Raw genomic sequence first — 24,737 nt, forward strand, 5'->3', positions numbered from 1 at the left:
TTTGGACTTCTCGTTAAGGAATAATAACGGGTGGCATTTAGGTATTCACTCTCAGAACAATAAACAATTGCAATTACATAAAGTATTTTTATTACATCAAATTAGGGCTTTTTGACCATCCAATGCAAAATTCTAAACATTTCACCTATTTAACCTATTTAATTCTTTTATCAGTGTGCAACTTATGCAAAAGCCAATGTACACTCACCATATATTACATTCTGCTGACTTAAACACACATTACTGGAATGCGTGTCTTTTTACATAAGATTTATAGATCATTTGTCAAAAGAATTAAATTCATAAATAATTTTAAATTTTCCTTTATATGGATAAAAAGCCTCAAATAAATGAATGAATCATAATTTCATCCATACAAATGTATTTATCAAGATTCCAATTTAAATGTCCATAATCTCTCAATGATGTTATTTTAAAAGAAAAATGTCTAGGGAGAAAAAGATACTTGTTTCAAAATTGAGGCATGTCACAAGCTCTATAGAAGACTTCCAATACTTATAAACCTTAGCATGACAATTCACAAGCAAAAATCTCAATCATAGTAACCAGCAAAAAAAAGGAACAAATGAGACGAACAATAAGGGGAGGAATAAAGTCAAACGGATCACATCAGCAAAGGGAGGATTAATTTCCAATGCAAATCAAAATTTTCAAAAATACTAATGGTTTAATCATCAATTACGTTTGACTGATACAAAAATTCTTCAACAAATTGCAGTATAGTTGATTAAGTTGAACGAAGTCTTAAAAAATAATCCCAACATGGGAGAAGAATCAAAGTTTCTTCAATGATTAACCACACCACCCAATAGTCTTGTTAACTGTGAAACCCGTTTGAGAGGGCTGAGACTGTGAATGCTGAGGAGGTCTTGGTTCTCTTGGTTTGGCAGGATCAACAAATATAACCCATCCATCCAAAAATTTAGCATTCATTCCTTCTCTTGCCTTTTCGGCTTCTTCTACGGTTGCATAAGTTACAAAACCAAATCCCTTCGATCTTCCAGAGGCTCTATCAGTTATCACCTTTGCTGTATAACCAAAACGACTGAAGGTCAAGCACAACATACATCAAGCAAAATTAGGACATTAGAATTAAGTACTGCAGAAGAAGAAGAAGAAAAATGCTAATTATCACCTTCGACCAGCTGTCCAAAAGAAGAAAATGTTTCCGTAAGTTTTTCATCTGTTGTCAATCTTGAAAGACCTGTTCAAAACTCCAAATACAACAAAATGCACATTATTCTCATTTTAAAATGTTGCATACAAAATCATGTATTTTGTATGCTGGAGAAATATATTAGAATCTTTAATCACACAATAGGATTTAAAAAATAAATTATTTGCAAGCACCAGTTATTGTCGTACACACATTATACATCTAGCAATTCCATACAGCAAATGGTGCCAAAAAGTAGCATATAACTTTATGGAAGTGCATGCCAAATAAACCAGAAAACTGGTCCCTTCAAAGTTCACAGAAGTGAGCACTAGCCCAAAATAAGAGTAACTTAAATAAAGAAATTCTTGGCCGCAGAAATCTAATAAGGAATTCAAAGAAACCCTACTGGATAACTGCCATAACTTTGTTTTGTTCAAATTAGTACTGCTAGGAACACAAACTTCAGGTACAACCACATGTAAGATATAATTAAACCAAATGAGAACTGCGGGTAAGATATGAACTAAAGAGCTTCATATATTCTATCTTCTATCCCTTAATATACAAATACCCTTTTCCCATAAAATTTCCATTTTAACCAATATTTCCAGTTTTACAAAGTTGTGCCCAACTGACATGTCTTCCATAATTTCAAAATTCTTCTGATCCACATTTCAACAACTCCTTTGGATTTAAAAAGAAGGAACTTTACTAGAAGGGAAGAACAAACAGATAGAAACGGAGATAAAATATTCTACACAGACAAAATAAAAAACAAGATAGGAGAACCCAATAATCCCCCTGCAGTTCTACCGAGACACCAATTACATATACATGGGCTGAGCACCAAAAAGAAGTCATGAAATCAATTCCGTCCCAAAGCAACCACAGGGCCCAGAATTTCCTTAAAAAGTATAAAACACAGAACCATAACAATTTTCCCTCCTTAATCGAAAGCAAAAAAAACTTTTAGTTTTGAGGGCGCACACATGACCCACCGAAGACATTGAAAAGCCCACTCCAGATGTAACTAGCTTCTGGGAATGTTAGAAAAAATATGCCGTGAGTTTCTGACTAAGAGAAATACATTACACAAATATCCAAAGCTATCTTAGGCCTACATATCTGCGACATATCTCCATTAATCCAACTGAGTACCACTGTCCAAATGGATGACTTGACCTTAGAGGTGATCTTAAAGTTTTAAAGGGGCTTTTCAACAAGAAACCTCGTTTGACAATTATGTCCCCAAACCACTGCTTCAAACCAGAGAAGAGAACCAAGAGAAAACAGCACTGAAATGCAAAAAGTTCAGCAAAATATGTACTATAGGTCAGTGATGATTCCGGGAATATTAGGTGTTCTTCTAAGGAGTATGTTCTTCTGCCCTACTCCTCTCCCCCTTTTATTAGAAAAATTCTTGTTGATGAATCTTATGTGGGTGGATTTAAATTTGACATAACATAATAACTAGGGCAGGGAAAATTTGCAAGCTGAATTTTGACGAGAAGTAAATATGGTAAATCAAATTTGCAATATGTAGGAAATGGAGGGTACAAGTAGATACAGCAGTTTATTGCACAACATAGAGCATCAAAACGATTTAAATAATAATAATAATAATGGCAACACCAATTAACATCCATAACTAAATCCATTACATTTGAAAACAAAGGGCTTCTAGGAGAGCAAAGAGAAAAGAAGAGGAATTTTGCTATATCAAAAGGAATTAGATAACTAAAAATAGTGAATATGGGTAGGTAGGTCACCGCTGATGAAAAGTTTCGGGGAAGTGAGAGTTGAACTGAGACGAATCGAAGTGAAATACGAGGGAAGAACTGATGAGCGGCGAATCAGTTGCTGAACTCCAGAGAAAAACGCCATCTCAGAATCAGCCAACAATAAACCTTGGAGTTCAGAGGTTTCGAGGATCCTTAAAACCCTCCTCTTAACATAGAATCCCTAAAACCCGAACCAGTTGTTCGTCGAATGTTTTAGACTTTAAAGACAACTTCAGTTTAATACCACGTGGATTTTTTTTTAGTACAAATACCACGTGGATTTTAATGTAAACCATATTAAAGAAAATGTTTTGGATTAGGATTTAAAAAAAAAAAATTATGGATTTTAAAAGACTATTTAAATTTCGAAGGATTTTAAAGATTTTTTTTACAATCAAAATTTCATAAGATTTAATTTTAAATGATTTTAATAGAATTATAAAATTTGAAAGGACAATACGGATTTATAAGATTTTAAAATATCATATGAATTTTTAACAAACATTAAAAATTACAAGAGTCAGTAAATAAAATAATAAAGAAATGCAACGATATTAATAAAATAAAAACCTAATATAATTTTCTCTAAAACATAATAAAATTATTAGGCAACAGCTCTTCACATATTTAAAGTTATACTAGTTCTCCATGCATTATCATTTTCTCGTTCATGCTCTTGAGTTTGACAAATGAGTTGACAATTATCTTCTTTATTTGGTATCAGAATTATGCATATATGATTATAAGACCTGATTTTTTTATTTATTAAAATAATTCTAAATTTGCATACAGTACCTAAAGTTCATAATAAATTTTCATTTGAAATATTTTGCAATATAAGGTTTATATTATGAAAGTTTCAATCTTTCTTTAAATTGATTTTGTTTCAATGATGTAAAACGAACATTGTTTTGAGGGTTTTAGCTCTCGTTGTTTTTCCAATGCTTTATGTTGTTTTTAATAAAAAAATTATACACTTTTTGTGTCAAGAAAAATAGCAACCCATAACTTGAAAAATCACTTTTTAAACTTTCAAAAGCTCTAACAAATATGTTGTTTTTTAGATGGATTTTGTTATAATTTTGTTGTTTTGTTATTTCTGCATTGTTTTGTGATGAAAATCGCTCAAAAATATGTTATTTTTGAGCTTTGACAAAGCTCTCATGATGGAACTCAGTTTCGAGAACCTGCCAAATGAAGAAGAAAATACTGCAACAGATAAATCTCAATAAATCCTAGGATTTATGGTGAGATTATGAGAGAAGTATCATATTTATATTTTTTTCATTAAAAAATCTCACGAAATCCACACCAATAGAAAATTCATTAAGATCATTAGATTTTTGAATACTACAAGATTATTTTTCCTTTATTTAAAATCGTGATTTAATAGAACCGGATTTAGACGGACTCTAAAACAATCTTTTAAAATCCTAATCGAATATCACGTGACTCTTTTTCAATCCTTTAAAATCCTAATTGAATATCTATGGATTTTATTTAGGTTGGCAAAACGGGTCAACCCGGCTCAACCCGACTCAACTCGCGTTCAACCCGAAAAAAACGAGTCGGGTTAGGGTTGGCTCGCGGGTTGACTCGAAAAAATAGAAAAATAAAATAAAATTCCATTGATGCTATAACTTCTAAATTTTTTTCTTAAATTAATAATTCATTTAATACAAAGACATTATACAGATAAATCATAGAAAATTTTGCATTTGGACTTGGACTTATTGGCAGTTGACACCACATTCACATTGTCACACATACTATTAAAAAGGTCCTTAATGCACGATTTTGAACTTATTGGCAGCTGCAGGGTATTTTCGTTAGGGTCTTTGGAATTAGAATTTTAGGTTTTACCTTTCCACTTTACCTTCATTAATTGTTATACTTTTATATTAAAAAAAAAATAACCTGCGAGCCAACCTGTTTGACCTGTGAGTTGGCTCGATTTTTTTCGAGCTGAAACGAGTCGGGCTGACTGGAGTTACTAACTCATTTTCTCTAACCCAACCCGGCACATTTTAGCCGGGTTACGAGCCAACTTTGCCAAGCCTAATTTTATTGTTCAATAATAATCCATTAAAATTCTTTAAAATCACAATCCAATACACCTCCCTAAAGTTCTTTTACATGAATTAAGAGATGGAAAATTTCTTTTGGACATCGGATGTACCCTAAAGGGTATATTTTTTTTATCAAAAAGAGGAAAAAAATCTATTTAATCCATATCATTTTAAGTATTTTTCATCAAATCTTAAATTTTTATTTTTTTAGAACAAATATATGATACATCTAATGCATCAAAACAGTGCTCTTAGATATGAGTATAACATGGCGAATTTCGCGAAAGTACTTTTTTTTGTTAATCTTAGAGGGCGTTTGGTATGAGAGAAAAATTTTTTGACCGGGAAGAAATATTGCTTGAGAATATAATGAGAAATTTTTGTTGCCGGGTAAGTAACGAAAAAGTATTTGGTAGCCCAAAATTTTGCAGGAAAACTTGGATTATTTTTACTAAGGTATGTTTGGTTGATTGTAAAAAAATGATGGGAATATTTTTTGAAATTACCTTTTTCCACACCTAAACAATGGCTCACCATTTGAGGTTTGATAAATGTACCTTGATCCGGGGCATTTTAGTCACAACAAAGTGTAAAAAATTTGCCACTGACAGGGGAAAAAAGCTAACCACCCTTACGATTGCAAAATTTTCTAACCCATTCATGAACAAAGTGAAAACACGGTAAGCTTTTTTTTCCAGACACATTTTTCCTAATCCTCCTACCAAACATTGCCTATTATTTTTCCTGTCCTATTTTTCTGGCTAATTTTTTTTTCCCCTACCAAACAACCCCTTATGGAGAAAAAAAATTATGACTCGTAGTTATATTTTTTTATAAAAAAAACTTATGATATTTGTCTATTTGTGCTTTTTATTAGTGATCTGAGAATAAGTATCGTGACTTTAAAAAAAATTAAAGGAAAAATAAATAATTTATTATACGGAAACAAATTTATCATAAAATTAAAGCAGGGATGTGCAAAATACCCATAGAACCTTAACCACATTGAAAACCAAACCAAATTGAATCCAAAATAATCGGTTTTCCAAACCAGTTTATAAACCACAATCGTTTTTAATTTTTTAAAATAATCCAGTTTGAACTGATTCCTTAATTTATTTGTAACCGGTTCAACCTGAACCGAACCATTTAATCATATTAGTTGTTTTCATCTTTTTCTACTCCAATTCTCATCTTCTCTCTCTCATACAACAGTTTCTCTCTCCGATCTCTCTCTCTCTAGAAACCACAAGATGGATTATGCTGCAGTACAAGTGTTTCTAATCTTTGGGCTATTGGCCACATCATGCATGGCACAAGCACTTGGTGCTGCACTCAACCAGCATCAACCCCACCACCATCGCCCAAATCAACACCAGACGAACATTTTGCAGTGAAGAAGATGAGAACGCCAAGACTTGTATTTACACTAGTCACGATGCTTTGAGAAACAATGAATTTGAATAAGCAAACCGGTTCGGAACTCGTTTTTTTTTTAAATGGGACTGGTTCAGAAATTGTTTTAGTTTGGAAATAGTTTTGAAATCACTTCATAATTGCTTCGGGTCGAACCAGTTCTAAACCAAACTGAACCGGTTCTATTTTAAAAAATAGGTTGGTTCAAAGAACCGAACCAGTTTAAAGCAGTTCAATTCGATTCTTCCAAAAAATCGATTCGGGTTGACCCATGCCCAGCCCTAAATTAAAGTATGAAAAGTATAACTGAAAATATGTCACATCAAATTTTAAGGATTGATTCAAGTGATAATATATGCCCCACGACAGTCAAATTGTTAAAACAATAAGGGTTAAAGTTGGACAATTATTACACCTCGACTCATGATTAATTATATCCATATGCAATCCCCTTTTGTCACCGGGTCGTAAGGATACATAAAATGCCTGACCCACTTCAAATAAATAATTAGAGTCATGAAATTGGAAGAAAAAATGTCACATTCATTATATTAATGTGTATTTTAATTTACTTATCTTTATTCAACATGCCTTATAATTAAACTTTTATTAAAAAATTGATTTTATCCTAAAAATAATAAGATTTAAAAGATTTTTAAAAAAAATGATTGTGTTATGTTATAGGGACAGATATGTCTAGTCTTATGTCTAATGTGTTAATATTGAATTTGTGTCTCCTCTTTAAAGTATCTATGGAAGAGATACTTTAAAGACCAGCGGATCATTGTGCATTATAGTAAACAGCATAGCCAAAGGATGATGTGTGTGCACAGTGACAACTAAGAAAAAGAGTTTAAAATCCATGTACCTTATTGACCCCTTATTTATAGATGGATTACCTGACAAAAGTGGACGTTTGAGTCTCTTAGGAATATTGGGTTCAATTGTTGATATGTTGTTGCCGTAGTGGAATTAATATTATTAAGGAATATTTTCTTAATTTTCCTCTTACCCATTAGTCCTTCTGAAGTCTTCTAGAGTATGAGCCTCTATGTTAGGTCCATAACAAATTGTTTTTTAAAGTTTTCTCAAGCGAATAAAAAACCCCTAAATTAAGTTATCAAATACACACTTAAACTTTAGGATGATTTGATGTTTATTTTTTTGTAAATTGACTATTTTCCCTATAATTTATTTTTTATCACTATTCCCTGTAGTTTTTTTTCTTATACTTGCATTACCTTTAGTTTTTTCTATCCAAATCCACCTTTAACATCTTTAAAATTTGAACTAGCTTACCCATTTTACTCATGTTTTGCCTACATCAAAACTAGAGTTGTCAAAACGAGCCAGCCCAACCCATTTAACCATAGCCTATGTGTGTTAGGGTCAAAAAGCCCACAATGATATTGGGCCATATGGGCCAAAAGCCTTATGGGTTAGGGCCAGCCATGGGCTTTCCAAAAATTTAATGTGTATTTTTTTTGTTAACCAAAAAAGCCAATACTTGATTTTTATTAAGCTTTTTGTAATTTTCCAATTCAAGCAACAACCTGTACCAAGTTCCAACCAATTTGATTTTATTTAATCTAAAATCTTACAAAATACAAATGCTGGACAAAATGAAATAAATTTTCATAAAAAAAAAATCAATTAGTACAATTTGGGCAGCAACAACTATTTATCATAATATTCACTTTGCTAAACCCTTCTTTTTTCTTTAGCTAGTGGATGGGACTTTCACATGATTGAGATTACAATGAATCAAAGAATTTGATGAACTAACTATAACACAACTTCATTTGAGTAAAGAGAATGCATAACTAACACATAAAGTTATTACGTTAGCTTTATCCATATTATAATATTGGGAAATGTAGTTCTCCTTTTAATGGAGAAAAAAATTTCTACATGCAATCGACATTCAATATGTATCCTTGGGGGTACATAGTGAAAATATTAAAGCTGCAAAAAATTTCTCTCTCCTCATATGTTGCTTGCTGATGTGGAGAGAGTGAAAAAAATGATTTTCATATTTTCACTATATATCCGGGAATATATAATGAAAATCGGTTGATGCAAAAAAAAATTTCTCAAAGATAAAATTTGAACCCTATAACATTTACATAACTATATTATAAAGTGTAATGCATAGTTTCATTTTTTATGACAGTGGGAGTAGCGTGTACTACAGGGTTTTCAGAATTAGAAATCAAATTGATCAAAAAGTCAAAGATATCAATGGCTATAACAGCAGAAGCCATATCCTCTTTGTGCAAAGTTCTCCTTTTGCCTTGGATGGCCATGATCCAAGATCTTCTTGTAAGTTCCTCAATATAGATAGAACTGTATAGTGACATGAATCTATGTATCAATTAGTAGAGTAAAGGATTAATTTTCAATAAAAAATCTTAATTTTATTATGTCATCATCCTTGACATGTAAACATAATGCAAAAAGCCTCCATTCATTCAAATGTGGATTAAAATGAGGGAAATGCACTTGGTTAGCACATTGAATAAGTAACTTCTCATACGAAGGATCAAGCAATATCTCCAACAGATGACTTGAGCAAGAAACTGTCAAACTGATATCCAAAAAGTTAAAAAAAAAAAAAAAAAAAAAAAAAAAAAAAATCGTGATGCATGTAAGTAGCATTTTACTTTGTTCCGAATTATTTTTAGTAAATGACATAACCTGTTCCGAATAAGTAGAATAACCATTTTACTTTGTTTTAAAATTATCAAAGGGGAAAGTGATGCATGTAAAATAATTTAATTATTAAAATAAATCCTCTAACATTGTTAAAATAAAGTTATATGTAGGTGGATACCAAAAAAAAAAAAAAGTTATATGTAGGCAAGTAACATTACTTTATAGCTTGTAATTTTTTAATTAAATGATTGGTTGCGATTTAACAGTTTGATAAATGGTTGCGTTGTGGTGGAGTATATTTTTGGTGTAATGGATGTACGTATATTTTTACCAAAAAGAAAAAATAAGGATATAAAAAAATAACCATAAAAAAAGAGTAATATAAATATGTTATTTTTTCATATTTAATAAAAAATATATTGAGTGATTGATATATCTGTATTACTAAAAATATTTTCGTAGTGGTGGGCACTGGCCAGCGAGTCAGTGACGACTGATACATGAATGTGCAACTAGCTAGCCTTACAAATTAAATTATTTATATGCTAATAAAATATGAATATGGGTCGCGTTGGATTGACGCAGGCGTAGAATCTCATGGGACCCAAATCTAAGTGGCGTTTTCATCTAAAATAATCAATAGGTCATTCATGCTCATGGTTTACAGGAAATATCTACATTATTCACACGTAAAAACGTAAATGTCAGCGATTTCGGAAAATTTGTATCCATAGTGACTATACGCCAGCTGAATAGTGAGCCAGCCACCCAACTATTTTGAATAAAACCCAATTAAGATTTAGGAAAAGCCTCACTTCAAAAATGATATTTAAAAATTCTTTATTAGAGTCCATTGAGGGAGAAGAGGGAAGTAGAATTGGAAAATAATAAGCGACTAAGTGTCTGTTTGTATTTTTTTTTTTAAATTAAAAATTACTTATAAACAGAGGTTAAGTAAAATAGATTTTGAAAAAAATTCTTATCATGAAAAACTTTTTATAATGAAAAAAAAAAATTAAAAGCCAAAAACTCCTAAGAGAAGCTTTTTTTAAGTTGTTATAAGTTTTTTTTGAATTATGTATTTTTTTAAAATGAAGAGTTATAGAGACGGAGAAGATAGAGAATTTTCCTGAAATATGTGCTTTTAAGTTAAATTTTGTATATAATCACCAAATAATTTTGAGCTTTTTTTAAGCTCTTTTTTTAGCTTATTTGTAGGATACATACATACTTAATAAGTCGCATATAGTTAAAAGATGTATTTAGCTACCCAGGAATCGCTCTGCTATGGTTAGAGATTTACGATGAATTCAGCCACCGGTCGTTTGCGCTCAACTGAAGAGGAGGATAATCTCCAACGAAGTGTGAAAAAGAGTAAGGGAGGCGATGGCAAGTTCTCCAGTGAGCAAACCATGACTCCTCGTGATGAAGAATGGATGAGAGATAACATGTCCTTCAAGGAGATGTTAATGAGACATAATGGAGAGTGGGAGGATCGAATTGAAGAAAGTAATTCAGAAGATAAAGAACCTCCTACAGAAGACCTAATTTTGGAGGACTAGCCAGAAACACCAGAAGTGGTTAGGGAAGAGGATGCGGATGGTAAAGTGAATTTCAAATTGTCAAACTCCTTCAAGAAGAAAGCCTGGAAGCCTTGGCATCAGTCCTTTTTCGTGAAATTGATGGGGAAAAATGTCTCTCTTGCGTTTATGAAGAAGAAGATGGAGAATTTGTGGGCACAGCAAGGTAAGGTCTTTGTCACTGACCTTGAAAATGATTATTTTTTAGTTCGTTTCTCAGATAAAAAAGACATGGATTTTGCTCTTACAGCAGGTCTATGGGTCATTTTTTATCACTATCTAGCCATTAGGTCTTGGGAACCTGATTTCCATCCCTATCAGGCCTATATTTTCTCGTATTATGGCCTGGGTGAGACTACCTGAATTTCCAATAGAATATGTTAATACTTCATTGATTAAGAATATTGGGAATTGGCTGGGAAAGTTCGTGAGAATTGATGCTGCCACTACTTCATTAGCTAGAGGCCGTTTTGCAAGAATGTGTGTGGAGTTAAATCTGACTCAGCCTCTTCAAGTGGAGTATAAGGTTGAGGGTAGATTGAAAAGGGTAGAATACGAGGAGCTGTATCTCATTTGTTACGGTTGTGGAAGATATGGTCACAGGTTGGAAAATTGCCCGAATAAAATTTGTGGAGTTCCTGATCTGACAAATTCTGTAATGGAAAAGGACTTGACTAGTCAGGAAACTGTTGTGGGAGATGTTTCAGTTGCGGGTGTGGAGACTTCTAAATTTGGCCCTTGGATGCAGGTGTTGAAAGGGAGCAGGTGTTGAAAGGGAGAAGGAATAAAGGGAATCAGGATCAAAGATCAGATTTAAAGAAAGGGAATGGGAATAAGCTAGCTGTTTAGATGCGAAATTCATTTACTAGTTTGAACAATCAGAATATGCAGGCAGAGAAACAGGATAATACAGGGGGTGAGAACATGAATAAGGTGTCAAGTCTGAGGTCCCTTCAATCCAAAGATAAGAAGAATGTGCCTGCTGCTGTTGAAATGGTGGAAACTTCATCACAATTTATCCTGGTGGGCAACCAAATAGAAAACAGCAGGATAAGCCAGGAGCTGAAGAAGGGACATCATAGTCAGGAGTTAGTGAGTGAGAAAAGATCTGAAAAGAAGAATCAGCTGAGGTTGTCAAAGGAGAATGGAGAAGCTAATTGTGCTGAGATGGTAAATACTAACAGTACAGAATATCATGGAATGACTAATATGACCCCTGTCATTCCGAATCATGAGTCTAATGTTCATGTTGTGAGAGGTGTGACTGGTCAACTGGATCCTAAACCTCCTGACCCGATGATGGAGGATTGTGAACAGGATGCTGATGCAAAAGATATGGAGGTTTTAGGTGCTAATGACAACAACATGTTGGGAGGGAATGAAAAACAGGGATTGTCAGGCCCTGTAACCTACTCTCAAAGTTTTTAATGAATTTTTTAATCTGGAATTCTAGAGGGGCTGCTCGACGAGAGTTTGGTAATGCCCTTAAAACTCTGGTTAAGAAGAATATGGTGGATGTGGCTGTAGTGCTTGAACCTAGGACTCAAAGTGGGATTTGTAAAAATATTATGAAGAAAGTAGGGTTTGACAGTTTTGTAGTGGAAGAAGCTCAAGGTTTTGCTGGTGGAATTTGGATCATGTGGCATAGTGAGAAGGTGAGTATAACTGTTTTTTCTCAAGCATCTCAATTTATCCACTGTAGAATTAATATTCCTAATGGCATTTGTTTTGACTTCACGACAATATATGCCAGTCCTTCCCAAAACATCAGAAACAATCTTTGGGAGGATCTCAGGGCTCTTAGTAATTATATATCTGGTCCTTAGGTACTTGGAGGGGATTTTAATGAAATTGCTTATTCTCATGAGAAGAAATGAGGTACTATAGCTGATCCTGTGAAGTGTGCGAGATTTGCTTCAGTGCTGGAAGACTGTAAGGTGGCTGATATGGGTTGTGATGGCCCTTTCTTTACGTGGCAAGGTCCTAAGTGGACTAATTTGAAGAGAGTTTACAAGAGGCTTGATAGAGCTGTTGCTAATGTAGAGTGGAGAATGTTATTTGATGGAGCAAGAGTGTCTTCTCTGCCTAGACTCTTATCAGATCACAATCCAATCCTTATCAAGCTTTTTGAAGACCAGAGTAGTGATAAAAAGAAGCCATTTAGATTCTTTGCTGCATGGCAAGAACATCAAAATTTTGTTGAGTTTCTTAACTCAAATTGGGATCTGAATTTTGACCTCCCTTATATGCTTCATAGTTTGATTCCTGAAATCAATGTGTGGAACAGAAGAGTCTTTAGTAATATTGATAGGAAGAAAAATTGGCTTATCAAGAGGATTGCTTATATTCAGGGTAGAAGGGAAGCTAATGATTCAGATCACTTGCATGCTATGGAGAAAGATTGTCAAGAGCAGTTTGGAAAGGTCCTTCTTGAAGAGGAGTTGTTTTGGTTTCAGAAATCAAGACAGAAGTGGATCACTGATGGTGACAGAAATACCAAGTTCTATCATCTTAGCACAGTGGTGAGGAGAAGCACTAATAAAATCTTTAAGTTAAAAAGTGAGGGTGATGCTTGGGTAACAAATGCTGCTGACCTGAAAGAGATGGCGGTGAACTATTTTAAGGATCTGTTCAATGAGGATTTTTTGGATAGAAGGTGGATCAGTTCTGAAAATCTCTGGCCTAAACTTTCGGTTTTGGAGAAAAATGATCTGGAGAGGTGTCCTAATGACCTTGAAATTAAACAAGCTTTGTTTAATATTGGTGCTTTAAAGGCACCGGGCATAGATGGTTATCCAACAATTTTCTTCCAAAAAAACTGGGATCTGATTAAAAAGCAAGTATGCTCTCTGATCTATCAGATTTGGGATTATCCAAATATTCTAGCTTCAATTAATTCTACACTTTTGGTTCTCATTCCAAAGGTGCAGAATCCGATTCATATTAGCCAGTTTAGACCTATCTCACTATGCCCAGTGGTGTATAAAATAGTCAGTAAAATTATTGTCAGCAGGCTTAAAATAATTATGGATAAGGTGGTGTCTCCTGCCCAGTCTAGTTTTGTGCCTAGTCGTCATATTCAGGATAACATTATTGTGGTTCAAGAGTTAGATCATTCTATGAGGAATATGAGAGGTAAAAGGTGTTTTATGGCGATCAAAGTGGATTTGGAAAAAGCTTATGACAGCCTAAATTGGAACTTCGTCAGGGGGATCCAATATCCCCGTATTTATTTGTGTTAGCTATGGAGAAACTATCCCATATAATTCAAACTGCAGTATATGGTAATTTGTGGCACCCTATCAAAGCAGGTAAAGGGGGTCCGAAAGTTTCACATTTATTATTTGATGATGATTTAATGCTCTTCTTAGAAGCTAGTGAGGATCAGATGCACATCCTTCTCCGCTGCTTGAACCTGTTTGGTGAAATCTCTGGCCAAAAAATTAGTGATCAGAAAACCAGTGTGTTTTTTTTCTAAAAATATTTCTGCTGAAACTGCTGACAAGATTATTCAAATCAGTGGTTTTAAGAGAGTGGCAAATATCGGCAAGTATCTTGGAGCTTTAATTCAGAATGGTAGGGTTACGAAATCCACTTTTGCTAGCATGGTGGATAGAGCAAAAGGAAGATTGACTAGTTGGCAAGCTAAAACTTTGTCTCAAGCAGGTAGAATTGTTTTATCTCAATCTGTCCTTTCTTCTTTACCTTACTATCATATGCAGTATGGTATGCTACCGAAGGCTAACTGTAATGATTTGGAAAAACTTCAGAGGTCTTTCATTTGGGGGGACTCGGCTGATAAAAGACACATGCATCTTGTTGGTTGGGATGCTATAGCTAGACCAAATAATCAAGGTGGTTTGGGTATTAAGAAGCTTACTGTGATGAATGAAGCGTTTATTGGGAAAATTGTTTGGACTTTTCTTACTGATCAGGATTGTCTTTGGGTTAAGGTGTTGCAAGCCAAATATGGAAATGTTTTTAATAGGCAGAATGATTTCATTAGGAGGCCTGGTAACTCGAACCTTTGGAAAGCCATGTGTGATATTTGGCACAAGTTACGTCCTAGACTGATTTGGGACATAAGTGATGGTTCAACAATTAAATTCTGGGAGGATAATTGGGTGAATCATGATAGCAATTTGGCTAGCAAGGCTCTCATCTATCTTTCGGATTCAGAGAATGAGAGGACAATTAAGGACTATGTTACTGTAGATGGGGTGTGGGACTATGGAGCACTTTCAAATAAGCTTCCAAATAATCTCATTTAAACTATCAGAAGTATCCTTCCTCTTCAAGGAGATGGTGGAGCGGACAGCTTTAGATGGAACTTGAATAATTCTAGTGAGGTGGCTGTTAAGCATCTGTATAATGCACTCCTTAATCATGATGGTGATGAGGATCTCGAGCATGGCATTTGGTCTATGATATGGAAGCTGAAAGTCCTTAATCGTTTGTGTGTCCTTCTGTGGAAAATTGCTCACCACCGTTTACCAACTCGAAGTCTGTTGGCTAGAAGAGAATTGGCCTCTCCAATTTGTCCGCTGTGTAATTCTCATGAAGAAACCATATTACATATGGCTAGGGACTGCAGTAAAATTCATCGGGTGTGGCAGGACCTCCTTAACCCTGTTTTTTATTCTTTATTCTTTAATGCATACTTGAATTCCTGGCTGCTGTTGAATCTGAAGAATGATGTAATAATGGAGAACAGTGCGCATTGGTCGTCCTTGTTTGCTGTTACGGTGGCATGTGCTTGGAGATGGAGAAATGAAATAGCTCATGGTGAGGAGGAGAATTTTTTGGCTTATAAGAGTCAGACTATTATTCAACAGGTGCATGAAATCTCTTCTACTTGGAATAATTCTTCGGTTGGGAGGACTGTAAGAAGACCGATTCAGATCCCTGTTGTTTGGCAACCCCCTGATACCGGTTGGATTAAAATTAACACAGATGGAGCATCTAAATTACATGCTGGTGATTCTGCTTGTGGTGGTATTTTGAGGGATGAAACTGGTAGGTGGCTCCAAGGTTTTTCCTATCATATAGGTAACTGTTCAACCTTTGTTGCTGAGCTTTGGAGTGTGCTTAAAGGTCTTGAAATGGCTTGGAATGGAGGTTGGCGGCGTTGTTTATTGGAAAGTGATGCTAGCTCAGTGATCACTTTGCTCTCCAAGAAAGGAGTTGCAGCTCGAGAGTCCCGGTTGGTGACTCACATTCAAGCATGGTTACATAAGGATTGGAAGGTGCGTCTAGTTCATGTTTTTAGAGAATGTATTGGGTGTGCGGACTAGCTGTCCAAATATCCATTAGATCACCATCTAGATAATAATTTTAGAATTTTTGATTCTCCTCCTCCTGGAATTTTGCCGTTGTATTTGGTTGATTTTTCGTTGTTTTGTAATTTTCGTAGAGTTCTTCTGAACTAGTTGTCTGTTTTGGGGTGTTTTACCCTTTCCTTTTACCAAAAAAAAAAAAAGAATACATACTTTTTTCAACTACTAATTCCATTTTGTTAACAAAAATTATTAATAGGACATTCTCAGTAAACAAAACAGCACAATTGACATTAAAATAAAATATAAATTTGTGATGAGTGTATATGATCATAAGTATTAAAAAAAATTGGCAAAAAAAAAAGACATTTTTGTGCATCGTAAATAATTTTTATAAATAAACTTACGGTTAAATATTTCTCATATTGTAGGAGATAAATTTATTTTCTATATACACAAAAAATATGTGGGAGCCATATTTTCTCTTTCTCTCTCTTCTTCTCACATGTGCCACATATAACATAAGAAACATTAAGGCAGTGTATTGGATTAGTATTTAAAAAACTTTTTTGAGATAATTTTTTTGTAGATTTTAAAAGACTATTTAGAATTGGAGGCACTTTGAAAAAAATTAAAAGACTTTTTTTACAATTAAGATTTCGTAAGATTGAATTTTAAAGGATTTTAATAGAATTTATAAGATTTTAAAAAATCATATAAAATTTTAACAAACATTCAAAATTACAAGAGTCAATAAAAAAATAACAAAGAAATTCAATGATATATTAATAAAAAATGTAAAACCTAATATAATTTTCTCAATCAGTAAAACATAATATAATTTTTAACAAATATTCAAAATTACTAAGCAACGGCTCTCCACATATCTAAAGTTATTATAGTCCTCAATGCGTTAGCATTTTCTCGTTCCTGCTCTTGGGTTTGACTAATGGGTTGAAAATTACATTCTTCATTTGATACCAAAGCTATCCATGTATGATTATAAGACCCAATTTTTTTATTCATTAAAATAATTCTAAATTTTCATATAGAACATACATTTCATGATAAAACTTCGTTTGGCATTTTTTACAATTGATTTTGGAAACCTTGGGGTTTTGTTTTACGATATGAGAGTTTTTTAACCATATATCATATGCATGTTTTCATTGAGTATTTTGAGAAAAAATTTTAATCTGAATTTATGGATTTTATTACATGAAAGTTTAGAAAAAATTTCAAATTATTTTCAATTGATACATTGAAACCTTAAATTGCTTTGGGGCTTTGGAAAACAAGTTTTTAGTTATTTATTGACACAAAAATTATTTAAAGTCATTTCATATAACAAAGGAATTTCATTTATGAATGTATTGTTACGAAATATAGGGTTCATATTATGAAAGTTTCAATTCTTTAAATTGATAGTTTTATTGATGTAAAACGAAAATTAATTTGAGGATTTTAGTTCCCTTGTTGTTTTTTCACCATTTTATGTTGTTTTTAATACAAAAATCACACATTTTTGTGCAAAGAAAAATAGCAACCCATAACTTAAAAATCATTTTTTAAACTTTCAAAAGTTCTCAAAAATTTGCTATTTTTGAAATGAATTGTATTAGAATCTTGTTGGTTTGATTTTTCTGAGTTATTTTGTGATGAAAGTCGCTAAAAAATTTGTTGTTTTTGGGCTTTGACGAAACTCCCGTGGCGGAACCAAGTTTCGAGCTGGTCAACCAGCCAAATAAAGAGGAACACACTGCAATAGAGAGACCTCCAGAAATCCTAGGGGTTATGGTGAGATTGTGAGAGACATCCTATTTATATTTCTCACTAAAAAGTCTCACGAAATTCACACCAATATAAAATTTATTAAAGGGAAAAAGACTTCCTATGTTGCATGAGAAGTCTCCTCTCCTACCACTCTCACTTCGATGTCTGTGCCAATCACTTTTCTATTTTTTATTTTTTTCTTCAAGGTGGACCCCACCCCTTTCTCTCTCGGTAGGAAAACTTGAATTTCTCATGCAACATGAGAAATTGCAAGCCCTTTATTAAAATATTCAAATTTTTTAATACACAAGATTGTTTTTTCTTTATTTAAAATCTTGATTGAATACCAACTGATTTTGACGAACTCTAAAATAATCTCTTAAAATCTTAATTGAATATCACATGACTTTTTTCTCAATCCTTTAAATCCTAATTGAATACCAACAGATTTTTTCCCAAAAATAATTTATTAAAATCTTTTAAAATCTCAATCCAATACATCCTCTAAACTTATAAACTTAAGACTTAAGAGACAAGAAGTAAAAATTTCACATTTAAAAATGAGTTTAACAAGCACATATGAGATTGTTTTTTTTCTTTTTAGAATTCATAAATAAAATGAAAATGTGAAAAATACTTTTTTTACATAATAATAATTATAATAAAGACCGGTATCTTGATGTGCATATTTTTTTTTTACAGTCGAAATTGAAAAAGTATAATTTTAAAAGTTTAGTCTTTATATAATTATTTAATTGTAATTACTTATTTAATATTTTATTTATATAAAACACAAATAATTACTATTTACTAACTACATGTCTACATCATTCTATTTTTTAGAAGAAAACTTGTAAGATACAAAACACCAAAATCAAAATATAATATAAAAGTGAGTTCACTAATTAAACTTTTAAGACAAAGCTTGTACAATGAAATTAAACGATACATGTGCTTATATTTTTTTTTAAATTATATTCAAAGTACTTTAAAAAAAAAACTTTTGGTCGAAGATATTATTGTAAAATTAGATATCAAGATTTGATACTTTTAGGGAGCATTTGGTTGAGGAGAAAATTTATTAATAATAGAGAAATGTTATTACTAGGGAAATGGTTGGGAAGTGAGTTAGGTAGGGAAATATAAAAAAAGTTGTTTTGTTGAGAAAAAATTTACCGAGAAAAATAGGTAAATTTTATAAAGTCTATGTTTGGTTTTAGGTAAAATATAGATGAAAAAAAATTGCTATTACAAAAATAACCTTATTTTTAAAAAAAAAATTCACTTTCACGCGCTCTAGCAATGATACGTTCATCATCTGATTATTGTCCAATGTGACCATTTAGGTAGACAACCCACGATACCACATCTCAAGTGGGAATATATGGCCATCTATTTTGGTCAAATAGACATGCAAATTGATAAGCTGGGATACTGATATAAGTAAGCAAATATTAGAAACGGTTCAACCAAACAAGATCACGATATAATCTCAGTTCTCCAATACCTATCTATCCCATCACATTCCTCCGACCAAAGACACCCTTACTTTCATATACAGTTATACTGAGCACTTGACAAAATTATGCTACCACATTTTTAAAGTAATAGGCTAAAACTTAAATATGAATTATAATATTAAAAAAAATAAAAACATTGGTATCGACAGTGGATTTAATTAATAGCATCAAAATATAATTGGTAAAAAATAATTTGGATTTGATTAGAATAAATATTACTATAAATAATTAAAAATATTTTAGCAAGGCTTGCTTGATATTGAAAGTTGAAACGAAACAATCTCTCTTTTTTTAATTATTATTCAAAAAAAAGAAACAAATTTTTTCTTAAAAAGAAAGTGAAGTTAATGCGCACGGTTACCGCTGACTAGCCGATCCTCTAGGCCACAAGCCAGATAAAAAAACCATGCACTGTATATTTCCCATTTTTTACACGTATCTTTTGTTAGACAGGTGGCACCGTTAATTGGGTCCATCGTCATATTAATTATCGCATAGAGCCACGGCTTCGACATTTTGCATTCCGATAACCCTCGATCTCGCTCTCCCACTATATCCCCTCCCCCACCATCCGCGACCCTTATTCTCCTCACGAAGAAAATGGTCAGTTTTTCTTTTCCTTTCTTTTTTCTACTCTCTTCGCTTGCTCTTTATTTTTTTTCCCTCTGCGGTGCTTGGTAACCGTAAATTATGAGAAAACGGAAACAGGAAGCACTGGAATTTCCTCTACCATAATCGATGCATGATTTGAAGTTTTCTTCGAATATTTAAGTGGAATATACATTCCTGGCATTCAGCTTGTTTTCGGTTTTCATGAATTACTGATTTATCTAGAATTTTGTTGAGTTCGAGTTCCTATCCTTTTCGATCTGATCATCAACACTGAGGGCTATAGAACTGGGGGATTATGCTTGATTTTTATTTTTCGTGGACTGTGTATTCGTGTGCTATTTGCTTGCGGATCTGATTTTGATATCAATTTCAGTGTTTAGTTTGGATTCGCCTTGTACGATAGCGTTTGGCCCAATCGAATTATTCAAGAATTTTTCCTTTAATTTGTATGTGGTAGTGATTGTTTGGAAATGCTACGGATCTACCAGAGTATTTGGACTATTGATTGTGACAGCACTGTTGTTTACCCTAGATGTTGTTGATCGAGTTAGTTTTATAATATTTTAGTGGCGATTGTGATTTGTGATAGCATGTAATGTGTTTGATATTTGGAGCTTATTTTATTTTTTATGTTTACAATTACGTGGATCCATTTTTCTTTACCTTTATTCATCATATACTTATTAGAGTTGGTTTTGGACGGAACATAATGGCTTTATTTGTTCGTGTAACAGACCTCACCTAGTGGGAAAATATTTTGATTGTTGTTATCCATCATATACTTGTTAGCTGTTTTCCTTTTTCCTTTGAACCACAAATTAAACTGTAAAAACATTTACTCTTCTATGTATGTGGCATGATTTTGCTGATCTGTTTGTATTAGAAATAGAAATATTATTTAGGATATTTTGGTATATGGTTATTCTAGAATCTTCTGTTGCTCTGGTACCATGTTAGAAGGTAAAAGAGAGACAATGATGATTAAAATTATGAAAAGAGAAATCAGAGAAAATTTGATATTATTGATAGGGTAATTAATTTGTACATAAATGAGGCTCTTATATAAAAGAGCAAGAGAAGATTCTAGAATAACCATATACCAAAATATCCTAAATAATATTTCTATTTCTAATAGTTTGTTTGTAGCATTGCAAGTGTAGAGCGGCATTCCCTTGTGTCAAATGTTAGCTACATTCTGATGTCCATGATGTGTTTGCAAATTGCAACTTTACAGGCAAATGCAGCATCGGGTATGGCTGTCCATGATGACTGCAAGTTAAAGTTTCTGGAGCTCAAGGCGAAAAGGACATATCGGTTTATAGTTTACAAGATTGAGGAGAAGCAGAAGCAAGTTGTTGTGGAGAAGCTTGGTGAGCCAGCAAATGGTTATGAAGATTTCGCTGCCAGTCTTCCTGCTGATGAGTGTCGATATGCTGTTTATGATTTTGATTTTGTCACGGAAGAGAATTGTCAGAAAAGCAGAATTTTCTTCATTGCTTGGTAATATTAACTTATTTGCTCTTATATAGAAAATGAAAGAAAAAATAGGTACGCATGTGTTATTAGTACTTTTTAATTGATTTTGTCTGTATTGATTCTGTTGCTTGTTTGAAGGTGCCCTGATACATCAAGGGTTAGGAGCAAGATGATTTATGCAAGCTCCAAAGACAGATTCAAGAGGGAGCTCGATGGAATCCAAATAGAGTTGCAAGCAACTGATCCTACTGAGATGGGTCTTGATGTGTTCAAAAGCCGTGCGAACTAAATGATTATGAATATAAGGAGTTTGGTGGGTAGCGCCCTTCAACCTTAGTTACTCATATGAAAATGTTTATAGTTTGTGGGATGGTCAACTTGGTTAATTACGGTCTCAGTGTTCCAAGTTTTGACATGGAGCCTATTGAACCTCCAACAAGCTTCTCTTGTTCCAGTGTATCTTGTGGTTTGTGATTTATACAACCTGTGTTTGAGTGGCATTTTAGTCCTATGAATTCGTGTTATCAGACATAAACTTGGGTTCAGTTATTTCTTAAATATTGACACTAGTCATTTTACTAACACCTTTTACTACAATTGGTTGAAATGTTCCTAATTAGTAAAGAATGAATTGTCGAGTGAAATCTCTTGTGAACCAAGTCAACCCGATAAGAAAATCGAGTGGGGTTGGTAGCCGAATAATACTGAAATATGACTGGCGTATATTTCTGAAAAACATTTTATTTGTGGCAGTTTTCATTTATTCATTAAGAATATAAAACAGAGTGTCAAACGAATTGCTAGGTTGAACCAATGTAAATTTTAGAAATGAAATTATCTATATAGTCAGGGTCTCAGCTATAAAGTCACTTCTTCCTTTTGGCCCTCTTGGTCTATGAATTTCAAGGACTCGTTGTGTGTCTTAAGTTTTGAACATCTCTACTTAAAGAGTTGTTTATATGGTGGCGTTGTTTGAGAATATGTTAATGCACCACTTCAATGGTGCATTTGTTTACCGTACAGAAACACTTGAGAGTACTATTGAACTCCCTATCTTTGGACTAAAATGGAAAGTCAATGACGTGCTTCTTTTCGTAAGAGGGGAAAGGTGGATCTTGAATCATCCTTTCCTGATGCAATCGAGATTTGATTGTTCAAGAGATACAAATCCTTCAGTTTACCACGGTCCATTAAAACGCCATTTCTTTAGGGATAAGCAAAGAAGGGTGCTGACATTTCTTTTAAGGCACGTATGGGATAGCTTTGCTTCTCATGTTGGTAGTCTCCTCTTTGATTTCATCCTCTAGCTACCTTATCAGGTTCGTATACCTCATCGTCGTGTATAATTTGGTTCTTAATCCCTTAAAATAATGGTAGTAAGGGGAAACAAAATTCCGATGTGCTATTAGCTTTCGACGAGGAAAACAAGCTCCCCTGGCGTCTGAACTGCGTGAAAGAATCTATACAACCATGTACAGAGTTATAATAGTATATTAATCTACTTCTGTGTAACAAAACAAAGTTTTTACTCTTTAAAATAGAACAATCTTTTATTATGCTCTCTTCTCCTTTAAAGTGGGACAATTCTCTATTTTACTTTCTTTCTCATTTAAGACATGAGGTATCACTGTCGTTTTAACATTTTTCTATGTTTTTAACGTGGGTTATATACTTCTTATGTGACTGAAAAAAAAACATCTGCAGCAACTATTAACGACGTCGTTTCTCGCTTTCCTTTTAGTTCTTTTCTTTTTTTGTATTGCGTTTCCTTTCACTCTTTTTCTTTCTTTGTACGAGAAGACACCACTCCTACCACCATTTCGCTCCACCACCACCGTGCAACATCATCATCGTTTTCCATCACCTCCGTGCAGCACCACTTCCATGGCTATATTTCCTCTATTGCTATGAAAATTTTGGTTTGCTACACTCCAACAACAGTAGTTCAATTCTAGGGTTTTGGGGTTTTTGCTTTTGGTGATTTTAATTGACAGGATGCCCTCAACCATCTCAAAGTTGTTATAGAAGCTGTCATGGATCAAGGTCTTCCCTTTATCATGTTCTTTCTCATCTTCCTTTATTTTTTTTCTGGCTTTCTCAACTTTTTTTTAATTTTTAACTCCAATGATGCTAGTTGAGGAGCCATTGCAGAATTTTTTTTGAAATTCTTATGTACACCAAATTACTGACTCGTGGTTGGAATTTAAAGTGAACTAATTTTTCTTTTCCTTGGTGTAGTAATAATGCAATGAGCGTGTGGGCAAAGGAAAAGGAAAACGTACAGGATTTAGGGGTTCCCCATCTATTGCACAAGTATAATTCCCTTTACTTTCACAAAACCTTATTAGAAAATTGCACGAAGTTGATAGCCTATATATGTTATAACATGCTTTGAATCTTAAACCCTGGATCCTCGTCATTCCATCATGAATGCATAAGCAAAACTTTTAGGTAGACACCTTTGACCCATTGCATTTTCTGCCTCATTCATCTTGAGCATCAGTGCCTTTGTAGCTGCACCACCTCCCCTTACACATCGGAACGGTCATCATGAAGAAGACTCGTAAACAACACCACAATGAGGTGATAACTAGATGTTGAACAATCCTCATATTAAGTAACTATTTAAGAGGTCTCTCTGAATCCAAATTTCTTGCTCAGTTGGTTTTAGTTCTCCTTCTCTATAGAATGCAACTCATCAGCTTCCCACCAAAGTACTTAATAGATGAGTATATTGGACATTGGTACACTAACATTGCTTGTGAGGCTTGAATAGGTGTTTACCAAAAAAATAACTAAGAAACCCCTATTCACCCTGGCAACCCCTGCAAATCATTGACAACTTGGTTTGATGGTTTACTCTATATCTTCTCTCATCAAGGGTGTGAACAAGTTCACTCTATGGGGGAAAAGCTTAAAAAAGAGGATAAACATGGGTAAATTCCATTTCCGTGAACATCACAAATGTTATGGCTTTATATATGGCCTACATCTTACTTGTTTGAGCTTCCTCTGTTTTGGTCTTGTTGGCTTTTGGGTGTTGAAAAATACTACTCATAATCACATCAACAATGACTTATTTAATGGCTCATTTTGCAGTACCCATTTCAGTGAAGGGGTAATAAATTTAAAAATAATGCCACTCACATGCTTCAATTTCATTACAAATTTTTTTGTTGAATATATATATTTTTAATTATATCAGTTTAACTTGTGTGAATGATGTTACTCTTTAATTTCACTTATGGGTACAATATTCAAAATGTATAGAATAAGTAATTTTTTTATTATTAATATAAAGTCTACTATATACAATAAGCAGCTCATAAATAATTGATAACTTATTTAAGTACATAAATTACAAAATTAAGCTGGACCAAATTGAATGATTGTGTGATA

The 24,737-nt window shown here is 33.3% G+C and overlaps 3 protein-coding genes across 3 annotated transcripts; 2 read left to right on the forward strand and 1 right to left on the reverse strand.

The window, feature by feature from the left end:
• Positions 1-667: 667 nt before the first annotated feature.
• LOC133287816 (organelle RRM domain-containing protein 2, mitochondrial) lies at positions 668-3,153 on the reverse strand. Its single transcript, XM_061485499.1, has 3 exons — positions 2,950-3,153; positions 1,157-1,225; positions 668-1,049 (listed from the first exon to the last, which is right to left on the reverse strand). Exons 1-3 carry the CDS (start codon positions 3,062-3,064, stop codon positions 814-816), a joined length of 420 nt encoding a protein of 139 aa, XP_061341483.1. The 5' UTR covers positions 3,065-3,153; the 3' UTR covers positions 668-813.
• A 7,630-nt stretch (positions 3,154-10,783) lies between these two features.
• LOC133287787 (uncharacterized) lies at positions 10,784-14,952 on the forward strand. The gene is made up of 7 exons (XM_061485466.1): positions 10,784-10,934; positions 11,056-11,429; positions 11,573-12,075; positions 12,135-12,336; positions 12,583-13,816; positions 13,960-14,098; positions 14,202-14,952. Exons 1-7 carry the CDS (start codon positions 10,784-10,786, stop codon positions 14,950-14,952), a joined length of 3,354 nt encoding a protein of 1,117 aa, XP_061341450.1.
• Positions 14,953-19,726: 4,774 nt separating this feature from the next.
• On the forward strand, positions 19,727-21,930 carry LOC133287826 (actin-depolymerizing factor 1). The gene is made up of 3 exons (XM_061485510.1): positions 19,727-19,853; positions 21,097-21,362; positions 21,477-21,930. Exons 1-3 carry the CDS (start codon positions 19,851-19,853, stop codon positions 21,625-21,627), a joined length of 420 nt encoding a protein of 139 aa, XP_061341494.1. The 5' UTR covers positions 19,727-19,850; the 3' UTR covers positions 21,628-21,930.
• Positions 21,931-24,737: the final 2,807 nt, after the last annotated feature.

This window comes from Gastrolobium bilobum, unplaced genomic scaffold (genome assembly GCF_033153095.1).
Source record: "Gastrolobium bilobum isolate Gb01-03AN ecotype WA unplaced genomic scaffold, APGP_CSIRO_Gbil_v1 utg7986, whole genome shotgun sequence".
Classification (NCBI taxonomy): domain Eukaryota; kingdom Viridiplantae; phylum Streptophyta; class Magnoliopsida; order Fabales; family Fabaceae; genus Gastrolobium; species Gastrolobium bilobum.

What these genes read in the sequence shown, in the direction of transcription:
- LOC133287816 (XM_061485499.1), bottom strand. Translation starts at nt 3,064, where the DNA reads ATGGCGTTTTTCTCTGGAGTTCAGCAACTGATTCGCCGCTCATCAGTT. An exon ending in CCCGAAACTTTTCATCAGCG is followed by an intron (nt 1,226 to 2,949) that starts GTGACCTACCTA and finishes AGTTTTGAACAG; the next exon opens with GTCTTTCAAGATTGACAACA. An exon ending in TTTTGGACAGCTGGTCGAAG is followed by an intron (nt 1,050 to 1,156) that starts GTGATAATTAGC and finishes TTGGTTATACAG; the next exon opens with CAAAGGTGATAACTGATAGA.
- LOC133287787 (XM_061485466.1), top strand. Translation starts at nt 10,784, where the DNA reads ATGGGGAAAAATGTCTCTCTTGCGTTTATGAAGAAGAAGATGGAGAAT. An exon ending in AATTTGGCCCTTGGATGCAG is followed by an intron (nt 11,430 to 11,572) that starts GTGTTGAAAGGG and finishes CAGAATATGCAG; the next exon opens with GCAGAGAAACAGGATAATAC. An exon ending in GGGAATGAAAAACAGGGATT is followed by an intron (nt 12,076 to 12,134) that starts GTCAGGCCCTGT and finishes CTGGAATTCTAG; the next exon opens with AGGGGCTGCTCGACGAGAGT.
- LOC133287826 (XM_061485510.1), top strand. An exon ending in AGAATTTTCTTCATTGCTTG is followed by an intron (nt 21,363 to 21,476) that starts GTAATATTAACT and finishes GCTTGTTTGAAG; the next exon opens with GTGCCCTGATACATCAAGGG.